The following is a 13,326-nucleotide window of genomic DNA, read 5'->3' on the forward strand; positions in this document are numbered from 1 at the left end:
CTCAGCATATGCCCCCTGCTCGGACACCGACCTTGCTGTCTTCCTCACAGTACAGGGAAGTATAGGCCTTGCTGAAGAGCGGGACTTCCCGGGGCACGTTGGCAAAGCAGGAGATGACTTCGTCGAAGTTCCTGGGGGTGCGGGGTGGAGAGGTAGGGCTGAGGGACTGCTGCCCCGTGACGTCGAATGTCAAGATTGCACTCCAGGCAGACAAGAGACTTGGGTCCTCCCTCCCTGCCACCCACCACTCTCTGAGCTCATCCAACTCTGTGCAGAGCTCACTGGGGTCCTGACCAGGTCCAAGGCTCCACCGATGGGGTCTTGCCCCAAAAGGGAAGAAGGAACCTATGTGGTCTGAGATTGTGAATAAAAGGAAGTCCAGCGCTCTGGGACATCAGGTGGGCTGCCCGTCACAGAACGGGGAATCCTCACCCCTCACCTCCCCGAATCAACTAAGGCTGTTGTGGAGTTAGAACAAGATAATCCAAGCATAATGCACAGCATGGAGGAACAGGTCGGGGGACAGGGCAGTAATAACAGGACTGAGTGCTGACATTTATTGAGCATGTCACTTACACCTTAACTACGCTTTATTACTATTTTTTTTTTAAGCAGGCTCCACACCCAATGTGGGGCTTGAACTCACAACCCCGAGGTCAAGAGTCACATGCTCACTGGGGCACCTGGGTGGCTCAGTCGTTAAGCGTCTGCCTTCGGCTCAGGTCATGATCCCAGGGTCCTGGGATCGAGCCCTGCATCAGGCTCCTTCCTAAGCGGGGAGCCTGCTTCTCCCTCTCCCACTCTCCCTGCTTGTGTTCCTGCTCTCGCTATCTCTCTCTGTCAAATAAATAAATAAAATCTTAAAAAAAAAAAAAAAAAGAGTCACATGCTCACTGACTGAGCCAGCCAGGCGCCCCTCCCCTGTTTTTAAGTAGACTTTAAATACAATATTTAATATACACTATCTCATTTAATTTTCCTGGTGGTCCTATAAAGTAGATCCTTCTCTTATCCCCATTATAAGGATGGGAAAACTAAGGCATAGAGAGGTGAAATGATTTGCTCAGAGTCTCACAGTGTAGAAGTGCACAGTTAGGCAGGCTACACAGATGAACAGGTCGGGGCCAGGGGAAGCTTGCTTGGCCCCTCTGCTCGGGGTGTTTGAGAGACTAGGGCCACTCTGGGTACCTTACAAAGTCCTCAAATCTCCTGAAGGCGACCATGGCCCCCATCCGCTGACACAGTGGGGAGAAGCCACTGTCCATGAAGAGCTCGGTGCTGTGCCTCAGCAGGTCGGGGTTGGTGACGCTGATGGGCATGGCCATCCTGCGGGGGGACCGGAAGAGGGGAATGAAGCAACTGCTTGAAGATCAGGCCGCAAGAGCTGCTCCTGCCCTGGAAGCTTCGGTGAGCCAGACTAGCATTAGAGCCCGCCCACAGCAGGACCTAAGATTGGGGGCTGAAGGGACGGGTGTCTGGGTCTGAGGAGTCTTGTCTGATTGCTCAGGACCTGATATAGGCTAAGGGCTCTACAAGCGAGTGATGAATGAATGAGTGAATGATGCGTACATGCATGCATGCAGACAGACAAGTTCCAGCATCAACGTGGCCCCAGGGAAATCCAAGATCATGAACTCGGCCACAGAGAATGAACACACTTAGCACCAATTTCTCCCAGACAGCCCAGCCCCGGGTGGCTGGTGAAGGGACAAGCTTGGTTCTAAAGAGACATGCCAGGCCTCTGTTTCTCCAGTGCCTCCGCTTCCATCAAACCTGCTCCTGGGACAGGGTCAGAAATCAAAACTGGCCCCTCGGCCAGCAGCCTGTTAGAGTTTAGCTGGCCCCTGCCCCCAGGACTGGCTGCTTACCAGCAGCAAATAGAAATGGGTCCCCTGGAGCAGTGACAATTGGGCCCTGGAATCAAGCAAAGGAGGGGCTCTTTATCAGATGGGAGTACAGAAGAGAGTCAAAAGAGCAGGCCTGGGGCACCTGGGTGGCTCAGTTGGTTGGGCGACTGCCTTCAGCTCGGGTCATGATCTCGGGGTCCTGGGATCGAGCCCTGCATCGGGCTCCTTGCTCAGCAGGAAGCCTGCTTCTCCCTCTCCCACTCCCTCTGCTTGTGTTCCCTCTCTCGCTGTGTCTCTCTCTCTGTGTCAATTAAATAAATGGGTGAGATCTTACAAAAAAAGACCAGATACTGGCAACAAACTAAAAGTATTAAAAAAAAAAAAAAAAAGAGCAGGCCTGGGGCTGCTCTCCTGAAAAGGGGATCTGCTTACAAGGTTGGCCCTTGGCTGGTGTCTGGGAGCTTGGGGAGGGCTCCCACCATTCCCTAAATGATAAGAGGCTCACTGTGCCCAAATTGTTTGTGCCAAGCATTTGCTTTCCTTCTGGAGTCTGGGATTTGGGTGCATGCTTGGCGGACAGGGTGTACATGACCAGCTCCCCGCAAAAACCCTGGGTGTTGAGTCTCTAACCAGCTGTGGGACAACACTGCACATGGGTCATCACAGCTCACTGCTGGGGGATGAAGGGCATCCTCTGTGACTCCCTTGTGGAGGACTCTTGGAAGCTTGCACCAGGTATCCTCTAGACTTTACCCTCCGCACCCCCCACCCCCGCGCCCATGAGCCTTTATCTCTCGCTGACTGTCCTTCACTTCGCTTCATGTCCTTTCACTGTGACAAGTCACAGCCGTGAGCATGACACATCCTGAGCCCTGTAAATCTTCTTAGTGAATCCTCAAATGTGGCGTGCTTTTGGAGATCCCTGACGCAGGTGGGGGGTGGCCTCTGTGCCTTTCTGTTGGGTACCCCTGTACTCCCCATCCAGGCCTCACCCCTGCTCCCAGACAGCTAAATGCAGAGTAGCAAACTGGCAGGCAGCATGGGCTGAATTCAGCCCACAGATGGGCTTGGGTCCCTGCAGCATTTTTAATATATTCTTACATATTAATTACCTATTCACAGTGAAGTTGAAGAATTTCATGTTTTTTTTAAAAGTCTAGATGTCCTGCTTCTCTTGTGGGGGAAAAATAAGGAAAGATTTGGTCTGGCTGACCATTTTCCTGGAGCTAGAATTGCAGCCCCCCATGTAGGGCCACACTCTCCAGGTCCTACCTCCTGGCCGGACTCCCAGCACCTTGGGCCTGGCCCTAAGTCCTGGCTGCACCTGGCATGCAGCTCTGCTGGCCTCTGGCCTGACCTCCCCGTACTGGTCCCCTGACCCAACTCACAATGGGCCCGGTCCGACAGCCAGGCCCTCCTGGGAGGTGGGACTTCACTCGTCAGGGCCCTTCCTGGAGGCCCTGAAGAGTGGCGTTCGGGGGCGACGGCAGGCAAAGTCTGCTCTGAAGACACGCAGGCCCAGAGCAAGCTTCTGGTGCTCCCAGCCAACAGCCCCAGCAAGGACCTGAGACGGTCAGGAAATCCCTCCAGGGTCCTCAGTGTCTGTGTGGGTCAAAATAGGACCCTGGGCCCAGAATGAGGGTCACAACCAATAACCCAAATATGTGTATAGCTTCCTCCTAAGAAACAAGGTGTGACTGACCCACAGGCTTAGGAAAACCGCCTTCCTGTCCTAACCAGGTTGAATTGCTAAGACAACAAAATCAAACAAAGAACAGAATGCCTCCTCACGGGCAGACAGTTTCAAAAGCCTTTGCACCACACCACCCACAGTCCCCCAAATGATTCCAGGGCCACAAACACTTCGACTCCTTTTCTCTCAACCGGACAAAATATCATGTTGTTGTTTTTTTTTAAATAAGAAGAGTAAAAATAAATAACACTGGGGCGCCTGGGTGGCTCAGTCGTTAAGCGTCTGCCTTCGGCCCAGGTCATGATCCCAGGGCCCTGGGATCGAGCCCCACATCGGGCTCCCTGCTCGGCGGGGAGCCTGCTTCTCCCTCTCCCGCTCCCCCCGCTTGTGTTCCCTCTCTCGCTGTATCTCTCTCTGTCAAATAAATAAAATCTTTAAATAAATAAATAAATAAATAACACTAAAAAAAAAAAATAAGTGACAGATACAAAAGGAGGTGTCTCTCCATAACAAAGCAACACCCTTCTTCTTAAAAGCCACTGAAAGAAAACCATGCTTTGAAACCCCAAGAGATCCAAATATTCCCCACTTAAAGAAATCATGAATCCTGCTGCCCATATAGATACAAGATCCGATTAATTCAATGCCCAAATCATGAGGAGACCGTTCTAGCCACAAGCCAGGCCTGTGTGGGGACCCCCAGGAGAACCAGACCCAGAGGGGTGAGGAAGAGGGAAAGGGAATACTCCAAATCCCAGGGAGACGTGTTTGCTTTAGCTGAAGGTAACACGCTCTACCTGACCAAGATGGCACTTCAGGGCCTGAAATTAGATGGCTTAAAAAAAGAGAAGGTGAGAGAGCAGAAGAGGCACCCCAGTGTGTCCCCGACTGAGAACATCGTGGGGATCCAGATGGGCCAACACACTCGCCCCAGCCGGTGGCTCCGGAGGACCCTCAGGGGCTGTGGAGGGCACTCTGACGGGAGAGGCACGTGGTTCAAATCCCTATCCCACGTGAATGAGCAGCTGCGCCCGTGCCAAGGGAAGACCCAGGGCTCCTCGTGTGTCAGACGGAGTATGGAAGCGCTTAGCATGGTGCCCGACCAACAGCATGCCATCGGGCACTAACACAGTGATAATCATCACAGGGGCCCCTGATGTTCACCAACAACTTTCTACATGCCAGCCACTGCCCTAAGTGCCATGTGCGTCGTATCTCATTTACTCCGCATCATGGTTTAGGAAAGCACTGTCCAATAGAACTTTTTATGGTGATGGAATGTTCTAGAACTGCAATATCCAATATGGCAGCCACAAACCACACGTGGCTGCTGAGCCCTTCAGTGCGGCTGGTATGACTTAAGGAGCTGAATTTTTCATTGCATCTCATGCATTTTAATTTAAAGAGCCCACGTACGGGTAGTGGCTATTATACTGGGCAGTGCAGGTGGATGAGGTAGACACTGGATTATCTCATCTCATCTTACAGATGGGAGAATGGAGACATAGGGCGATCCCACAGTGGAGGAGTGGTATCCCTGATTGTCTCCCCAGACATACTCGCTGGGTCCCTCCAGAGCCAGGACTACGGGGGTCAGAGAGGAAAGAAACACACACCACCCCGGGGTGCGTACCACTCCATACCTATTTGGGTGGGAGGAGGGCAGCATGAACTGGAATTCCACCACGCAGGTGCCGTCCGGGAGCTGTCGGTGCTGCAAGCTGTTTAACTCATAGGCGATGTAGCCCCTCCGCACATAAACCTAATGAGGCAGAAGCACAGAAGACACTCTCTCAGGGCGCACTGCAGAGTGCCCACAAAACCTGACGAAACTCAGGCCGGAGGGATCCCAGAAATCATCTCTAAATGATCTCCAAGCAGTAGCAAAGAACAAGTTTGCTCACATTTTACAGTGTTCCTTTTCTTCGCCAAGGGCTAGATAGTAAATGTTTTTTTAGGCTTTGTGGGATACCCATCTCTATCCCAACTATTCAATTCTGTTGCTGCAGCCTGGAAGCAGCCAAGGACAACATGTAACTGAATGGGCATGGCTGGGTTTCAATAAAACTTTATTTATAAAAACAAGCAGCGGGCCAGATGTGTTCCACAGGCTATAGTCGCCAAATCCTGCTCGAGAATAGCGGTGCCACCCAAGAGAAATGTAACATAGTCACATACACAGTTCTAATTTTCTTTTTTTTTTTTTTTTAAAGATTTTATTTATTTATTTGAGAGAGAGAGAGAGAATGAGAGAGAGAGAGAGCACATGAGAGGGGGGAGGGTCAGACGGAGAAGCAGACTCCCTGCCGAGCAGGGAGCCCGATGCGGGACTTGATCCCGGGACTCCAGGATCATGACCTGAGCCGAAGGCAGTCGCTTAACCAACTGAGCCACCCAGGTGCCCCAACACAGTTCTAATTTTCAATCTTCTAGTAGTACTTCAAAAAAAAAAGGCAACGGGTGAAAATTAGTTTAATAATATAATTTCATCGGGGCGCCTGGGTGGCTCAGTCGTTAAGCGTCTGCCTTCGGCTCAGGTCATGATCCCGGGGTCCTGGGATCGAGTCCCGCATCCGGCTCCCTGCTCTGCGGGAAGCCTGTTTCTCCCTCTTCCACTCCCCCTGCTTGTGTTCCCTCTCTCGCTGTGTCTCTCTCAAATAAAATAAAATCTTAAAAAAAATATATATATATAATTTCATCCCCAATACCAAATGTAATGTCATTTTGACACGTAATCAATATAAAAAAGTACCGATACAGTTGAAATTCTTTCTCCATACAAAGTCTTTGGAACACAGCTCAACTCAGACCAGCTGCATTTCAAGTGCTCACTATCCACATGTGGCCAGTGACTGCCAAACTGGACAGCACAATTCCAGAGGTTAGACAGTGGGAGTTTTTTAACTGAATAAGGAATACAAGAATTGTGTAGCAAGAGTTAACATAGTGGACCTAACTGCTATCCTTTAAAAGACCCTTGGCCGGCCTCTGGGAACTTGGATTTGGGAGGGTTCCCACTCTTCCCTGATAAGAATGGTTCATGGCACCTTAGCTGTACGAAGAGTGATTTTATGTTGAACGTGTGCTTTCTTTCTGGGAATTTAGAATTTTGTCACATACTAGGACCAGCCCCCAGTAAAACCCCTGGGGCGCTGAGTGTCTGAGTCTCACTTCAAACATGTTGTCATGGGGCGCCTGGGTGGCTCAGTCGGTTAAGCGACTGCCTTCAGCTCAGGTCATGGTCTCAGGGTCCTGGGATCGAGTCCTGCTCCGTGGGGGGCCTGCTTCTCCCTTTCCCTCTCCCTCTGCCCCTCCCTTCCCTCGTGCTCTCTCTCTCTCAAATAAATAAGATCTTAAAAAAAAAGCCCAAAAAACATGTGCTGTCATAACTTCTCATTCCTTGAGGAATGAAAAGTGCCTACGGGACCATTGGAAGCTTGCACTTGGCTTCCTTTGGATGTCACCCTACGCTCTTGGTCCCTCTCCTGATTGTGCTTTGCATCCTTTCACTGTGACAAATGACAGCCACAAGCATGACCGGCTGCTGAGCCCTGTGAGTCTTCCTAGTGACTCATCGGACCTCGGGCTGGTCTTGGGGACACCCACACATTTAGAGCGGGAACGAAACTCTACACATCTCAAGAGACCAAGTAAAACTGTAATGTTCACAATGCTCATCTTGAGTTGTGGTGAAAAGGCTGGATTGCGTTCAATCAAGCTGCCAAACAAAGGGACAGGAGGCTCAAAGAGCTCTGGAAAATTCTCCAACAGAAAAAAAAAAATGGGATTTAGCACTCCAAAAAGCAAAGAAGGCCTGCTGCCTTCCACGTGACATAGGTCCCGGCGCTTGGACAGTGAGCAGCAACAGCGCTCACATCAGATGCTTACTCGTTTATCTCCAAATAACCCTGCGAGGCAGGCATTACTGCCCCTGCTGCGGCATGAGGATCTAAACGTCCAGAGAAGGCAGGCAACTGACCAGACGTCACACAGCTCATGACCTTGCACAGGTTGCTCCCACCGACTGGAACCTCTTTGCTTCTTCCTCTCCACCAAGTCTGACTCGCTCTTTGAATGCCTGCTTTCATATCACTTTCTCATCCAAGTCGGAGCTGACCCTCCCGGTAAGGTTATATCCTGCTGACTGCTTCTCAGCGTGACGGCTATGTTCCCCCGAGACCCTATCATATGTGTAACGAAGGAAATATTTAGCGTGTGTCTCTCCCCAACCAGAGAGAAGCTCCATGAGGGCAGAGACTGTGGCTGTTGCCTGCTGTATCCCCAGCGCCTGGCACACAGTGGGTCTCGAGATAGCTGAACATTGGAAAGAGTGGGGGAAAAGGCACTGATGGGCGCTACTGGGTTGCACTGCCGGAAACAGGGAGACCTGAAAAGGATTCTTTGAGTTGAAACCAGGGAGGAGGGAAAGACTGCAGGCCTGGGAGGCTCTGGGGCCGTGACATGCTCGCAAGCCCCAAACGGTCTCCATGGAGACCCAGTCAACCTTCCAGCACCAGGATGGGTGACCCATGGGGTCTACAAAGGTGGCAGAAGAGGGAGTGGGGGCCCCAGGGGACCGAGACTCCAAGATCAGAGGGTTTTGCTGCTGGTCGTTCCCCTCTCTTTCCCATCACACAGGGAGGTCACCTGAAATTGTCACCTAGGTTCCTTCCAGCTCTTGAGGTTCCCAGCAGACGAGTCTTCCAAAGGTATGTAATGCAGGGAGTCAGAGAGTTTGCACAAGGTGCCTGGGCTCTTGGTGGCTAGTATCTAGGTGTGCCCTGCCGAGATGAGGCCGGGATGGCACAGGAGGTAACAGAAAGTACCAGCAAGGACTCTGGACTGAGACCTAGTGTGAATCCCGGGCCTGCCACCCCCAGCTGTGAGACCCTGAGCGAGTCGCTCCACCTCTCTGAGCTTCGCTTCCCTTCTCTGGAAGATGAGTGTAGCAACAGCACCTACCTTGTGGAGAGAAGGATAGGATCCTGCACTCGAGGAGTGTGGCCCAGGGTCAGGCACGCGACCAGCAGGCAGCGGATGCAAGAACTGGCATTTTCGGGACAGATACTGTTCCTGGGGCCTCCCTCTTACTTACCTCCAAGGATGCCATGCAGACGACTTTGTTAGCGTGGTAGAAGAAAGTGGGCAGGACATCAAATATGGTCGTTTCAGAGAGTATTAATTTCTAGGGGATGGGAAGGGAAGGAAGGGAAATGTGAGCAGGTTTCAGCCACGGGTCAGATGAACGGAGCGGTGGGGCAGGGTGGGGAAGCCCGCGGTGGTCCTATCAAGAAAATGCTGCCAGTGGCCCAGGCCCATCAATCTGAAAGTGGAAACAGTTCTGGGAGGACGGTGCCTAAGGTTCCCGTTCCAGAGGCGGAGGGGGTAGCTGGAGGCTTGCAAATGACCCAAAGTTGGGGGGGGAGCCCAAAAGATGAAGCCATGACTCCCCCTCGGGCAGCCCCGGCCACACTGGGCTAAAGCACTGGTATCTGCAGTCGTGCCCTGAACCCAGGTGCCGGCGCACGGAGGGCATGGGAGCCCGTCTCCCGGAGGCCCCACCTGGGCCACAGTGTGCGCTCTGTGGAAGGTGGACAGAAGGCGGCGGCCTCACCTTGAGGTTTTCTGGGCAGAACTGGTGGCCGTACATGTCGATGGCAGACAGGAAAATGGTCTCCACCTGGTTGTGCCTCAGCTCATAGGACGGGAGGTGGGAGGCAATCAGCACCTGCGGTGGGGGGCGGGGGGGTAAGCCAACCTTCCAGGGGAGGCGCCAAGGGCCGGGATGGCAGCAGAGGGGCTGTGCACCGTGAGGGACAGGATGGCAAGAGGGACGGCACCCCACGACCCTACCTGTCTGGCTCTGAGGGCCACTTTGCAATGCTCGCTTTTGCTCAGCTGAGTGAGCTCGTTGAGGATGGAGGTCAGCTCTTCCGACAGGGAAGGGTCTGGGCCACAGAGCTCATCCTTTGGGGGATAAAGACAGAATCCAAATGCCTTTCCTCCGCCAGAAGGAAACAAGCCAGCACTCACCCTCAGCTGGGGGGTGCAGCTACCTCCTCAGCTCTCTGAGCAGCCCTGGCACAGCCTGCCCTAAACACCTGCTCAGACAAAACATACAATTAAGTCTCTACCTACATCACTATTAATAACCAGCCATTATCACACAAGCAACTCCACCCTTTACATTCACTTTCCCAAACCCTCCCACCCCTCTGAGGAGTTATGATATGATTCCCATTTTACAGATGAGGAAACTGAGGCTCAGAAGCTGTGTGCCTTGCCCCCAGGCCACTGAGCACGGGCAAAGCCGAGCCACATCCAAACCCAGGTCTATTCGGTCCTCAAGGCTTCTTAACTCTTTCCTCTATACATTGCTGCCTGACTTAAGGGGTTCACAGTTTTGAAGAAGAGGGAGGAGGGGAAATAGAGCCAGATACAAACAAAGAGTAAGGTTCACACGGGATGCTCTAGTGAGGGTGTGGTAAGTCACCCTCTGGGAGTCCCCATGGGGAGCATTCTGGAGAGGTCGAGGGTAGCTTCTTACAGGAAGGAGGATCTGGAGTTGCAGAAGTAAAGGGACAGTGGTTCCCATGAGCACCCCTCCTCCTGCTTTGGAATGAGGAACCTTTTTGCCAGAGACCAGAGGGCTCCATGCACCTGATCTGTGCATCTCCCCCTTATGCCCTAAATGCAAGAAGGGCTTGGGAATGGCTCAGAGCAGGTGCTCCCCCATACCCCCTGAAGATAGAACAATGACTGCTGGGAATGTGAACGCTCCAGCAACACGCCCCCACCCCTGCCCCAGCCCAGACTGTTCTCCAAGAAGTCACCAGAAAGTGGGGCCAGGGGTCTTTTCTTTTACACCTGCCTCTGCATTTCCCTAATTAGAATGAGCCTGCTCTGTTTTTATGATCAGAACATTTGTATCATGTTAATATTTCACACTTGTACACAAACACACAAGCCTGTGGGTGCTGAAGAAATCACATAGATTATTCTAAACTTTCTCTCCCTCCCCCATTGTGATTTGCTTTAGAAACCGAGTCCCCTCAAAGACTCAGACAATTTCATTTCAAAGTAAATATTCAATTAACAAGTCTTTCTGGAAAGTCTCCTAAGCACCAAATATCATCAAATGCAAAGAACTTGTCATTTTCAACAAATGGAACCAAGAGAGCCAAAAGAATAATGGATCTCACACAAACATCCCAGAAACCACACCTAGTACAACATCTTCAACCGCCTTCACTGAGAAGCCCCAAGCAAGCGTCCTAGTTCTCTGATCTGGGGGCCACTCCACCAGGCTGTCCTCTGGTGTACCTAATTTTTAGCACCCTCCTGCCCAGAAGAGAGTCAGTATGTGCACAAAGAGTAACGAACAGCAGGATAATCCACAGCTCCCACCCCTGGCCTTTGAATGGCGAGCAGATGGTAATAGATAACAGGCATACCTTGCTTTACAAACACTCAGCTGAAAAAAACTCCATCCAAAGGAGGCATTTGCAAAGGGTTATACACTATTTTAGCAACAGCATTCCCTGCAAAGAGTGGACATCTCTTTGGGCGTAAGTTCCCAATCCTGGCTGCACACTGCAATCACCTGGAAAGCCCTCCCCCCGAATTTAATTTTGAAGAATTTCAAAAACTACACAAGAATTAAAGATCAGTTGGGGCACTTGGGTGGCTCAGTCAACTGAGCATCCGACCCTTTGATTTCAGCTCAGCCCATAATCTTACGGTCCTGGGATCAAGCCCTGCATTGGGCTCCACACCCAGCGGGGAGTCTGCTTGAGGATTCTCTCTCTCTCTCTCCCTCTGCCCCTTCCTCATACTCTCTCTCTAAATTAAATAAATAAATCCTTAAAACAAAATTAAGGATCAGTACACTGAAAACCCCTATACTGATGATCCAGATTCACCAACTGTTAAGCTTTTACTATTGTTATCACATCTGCTTTTTCTCTGGTAAGCGCACGCGCGTGCACGCACATGTGCACATATATATTTTCTTTCTCTGAAAGTCAGTTACAGACACCATGATCCTTCCCACTAAGATTGTACCTCAACAAAAAAGATCTTCTCCTAGCTAACTAAAGAACCATTAAAACACCCAGGAAATTGAACATTAAGCTGATAATATATAATATACAGCTTACACTTGAGTTTCCCATTGGCGAAGCTTTCAAAAAGTATTAACGCCTGGCCCACATCCCCAGAAAGCCTGGTTTAACTGACCAGGGTGGGGCCTGGGCATCTGTGTTTTTAAAAAACTCCCCTACACCTACCCCAGGAGATTCTCATGTACAGCTAGGATTAAGAGATCCTCATGTTGCCCTAGATTTCAAAATGATTCTTTATAAAAATATCAGTATTTATGAATCCATCTTGTTAGGGTGTTAAATATCCTACAGGCCCGGGCCCAAATTTGGCCCACTGCCCATTTTTTTTTTTTTAAAGATTTTATTTATTTATTTGACAGAGAGAGACACAGCGAGAGGGGGAACACAAGCAGGGGGAGTGGGAGAGGGAGAAGCAGACTCCCAGCGGAGCAGGGAGCCTGATGCGGGGCTCGATCCCAGGACCCTGGGATCATGACCTGAGCCGAAGGCAGACGCTTAACGACTGAGCCACCCAGGCGCCCCTGGCCCACTGCCCATTTTTGTAAATAAAGTTTTATTGGCAAACAGCCACACTCATTCACTTCTATATTATCTATGGCTTCTTTCATACTGACAGCAGAGCTGAGTTGTTGCAACACAGGCTGGGGTGGTTCTCAATACTAAAATATTTACTATCTTTACCAAAAAAAAAAAATCTGCCAGCCACTTCTTTCTATAAGCCAAGTCCACATCTCTCTTACTATCTGCTGATTCTACATTTTCCAAATGAGCCATCAGGAACCATATCAAGGAGAAACATCTTTAGCTATAAAGGATGCTAATTATCATCTAGTAGGAAGAGAAATAAGAGCAAAGAAATTCCATGTTTTCCAAGAAGGGAAAATAAAAATCCTACCACCAGACACAAAATCCAATTATCCCCTAGTAACTCATGACTCTGGGGGCCAGGCTGCGGGTTCAAATCCCGGCTCTGCATTTAGAAGTTGGGTGCCCTTGGGAAAGTGACTACTTCACCTCCATGCTCTGCCAAAGAGTGAGAACAGTGCGCACCTTCTAGGCTTGCTGTGAGAATTAAATTAGTATTTGTAAAGCATGTTAGGAGTGCTCGGTGCATGGTAGTTGCTTTGTGAGTGTTAATCATGATCTCCCACAGTGACTGAGAAATCCCACCCCCTGCCTGGTTTTATAAACAAAGTTTCATTGGGACACAGCCATGTCCATTTGCTTACGTTGTACAAGGTCAGGACTGAGACCGTATGACCAGCGGAAGCTAAAATATTTATACTCTGGCCCTTTCCAGAATGTTTGTGGACCCCATGTTACTCCTACGGTGAGTACGGGGCGCCCTTCCCTGCTTACAATCAACATGATCACCAGCTGGTTCTTCTTGGCCACCTGCGCGTGGGAAAAGATGCAGTCCAGCACCTGGGACATGTCTGGCTTCAGCTGCTCCCTGAGGTTGATCACACACTTGTCGTAGTGAGCTAGAGGGAGACAAAAGGGGTAAGGCTCAGGGCCCTCCCGCCCTGTGGGCTTGTGACCAGTGTTGGCGGGGACTCTTGCCTTGTTGGAAATGGTGCTCCACCCGTAAATATCTCCGCAGGAGGTCCAACACCACCGCTTTCATGTAGCCGCGGGTCCCGCTGCGGTACCTAGGGAGGAA

At 50.8% G+C, this 13,326-nt stretch overlaps 1 protein-coding gene across 4 annotated transcripts in view; it reads right to left on the reverse strand.

The window, feature by feature from the left end:
- ACACB (acetyl-CoA carboxylase beta) overlaps positions 1 to 13,326 on the reverse strand; it is a 123,538-nt gene that overhangs the window by 36,708 nt on the left and 73,504 nt on the right. For all 4 annotated transcript variants that reach the window (XM_064578534.1, XM_064578533.1, XM_045887467.3 and 1 more), the window contains 8 exons: positions 13,227 to 13,315; positions 13,023 to 13,147; positions 9,394 to 9,507; positions 9,155 to 9,268; positions 8,636 to 8,725; positions 5,184 to 5,302; positions 1,189 to 1,326; positions 32 to 131 (listed from right to left, as the gene is read on the reverse strand). In XM_064578534.1, coding sequence (XP_064434604.1) covers positions 32 to 131; positions 1,189 to 1,326; positions 5,184 to 5,302; positions 8,636 to 8,725; positions 9,155 to 9,268; positions 9,394 to 9,507; positions 13,023 to 13,147; positions 13,227 to 13,315 — 889 coding nt within the window. The remainder of the gene's footprint in view (positions 1 to 31; positions 132 to 1,188; positions 1,327 to 5,183; positions 5,303 to 8,635; positions 8,726 to 9,154; positions 9,269 to 9,393; positions 9,508 to 13,022; positions 13,148 to 13,226; positions 13,316 to 13,326) is intronic.

Source organism: Mirounga angustirostris, unplaced genomic scaffold (assembly GCF_029215605.1).
Source record: "Mirounga angustirostris isolate CCGP_5_RB_7025 unplaced genomic scaffold, mMirAng1.0.hap1 SCAF_14, whole genome shotgun sequence".
Taxonomy (NCBI): Eukaryota; Metazoa; Chordata; class Mammalia; order Carnivora; family Phocidae; genus Mirounga; species Mirounga angustirostris.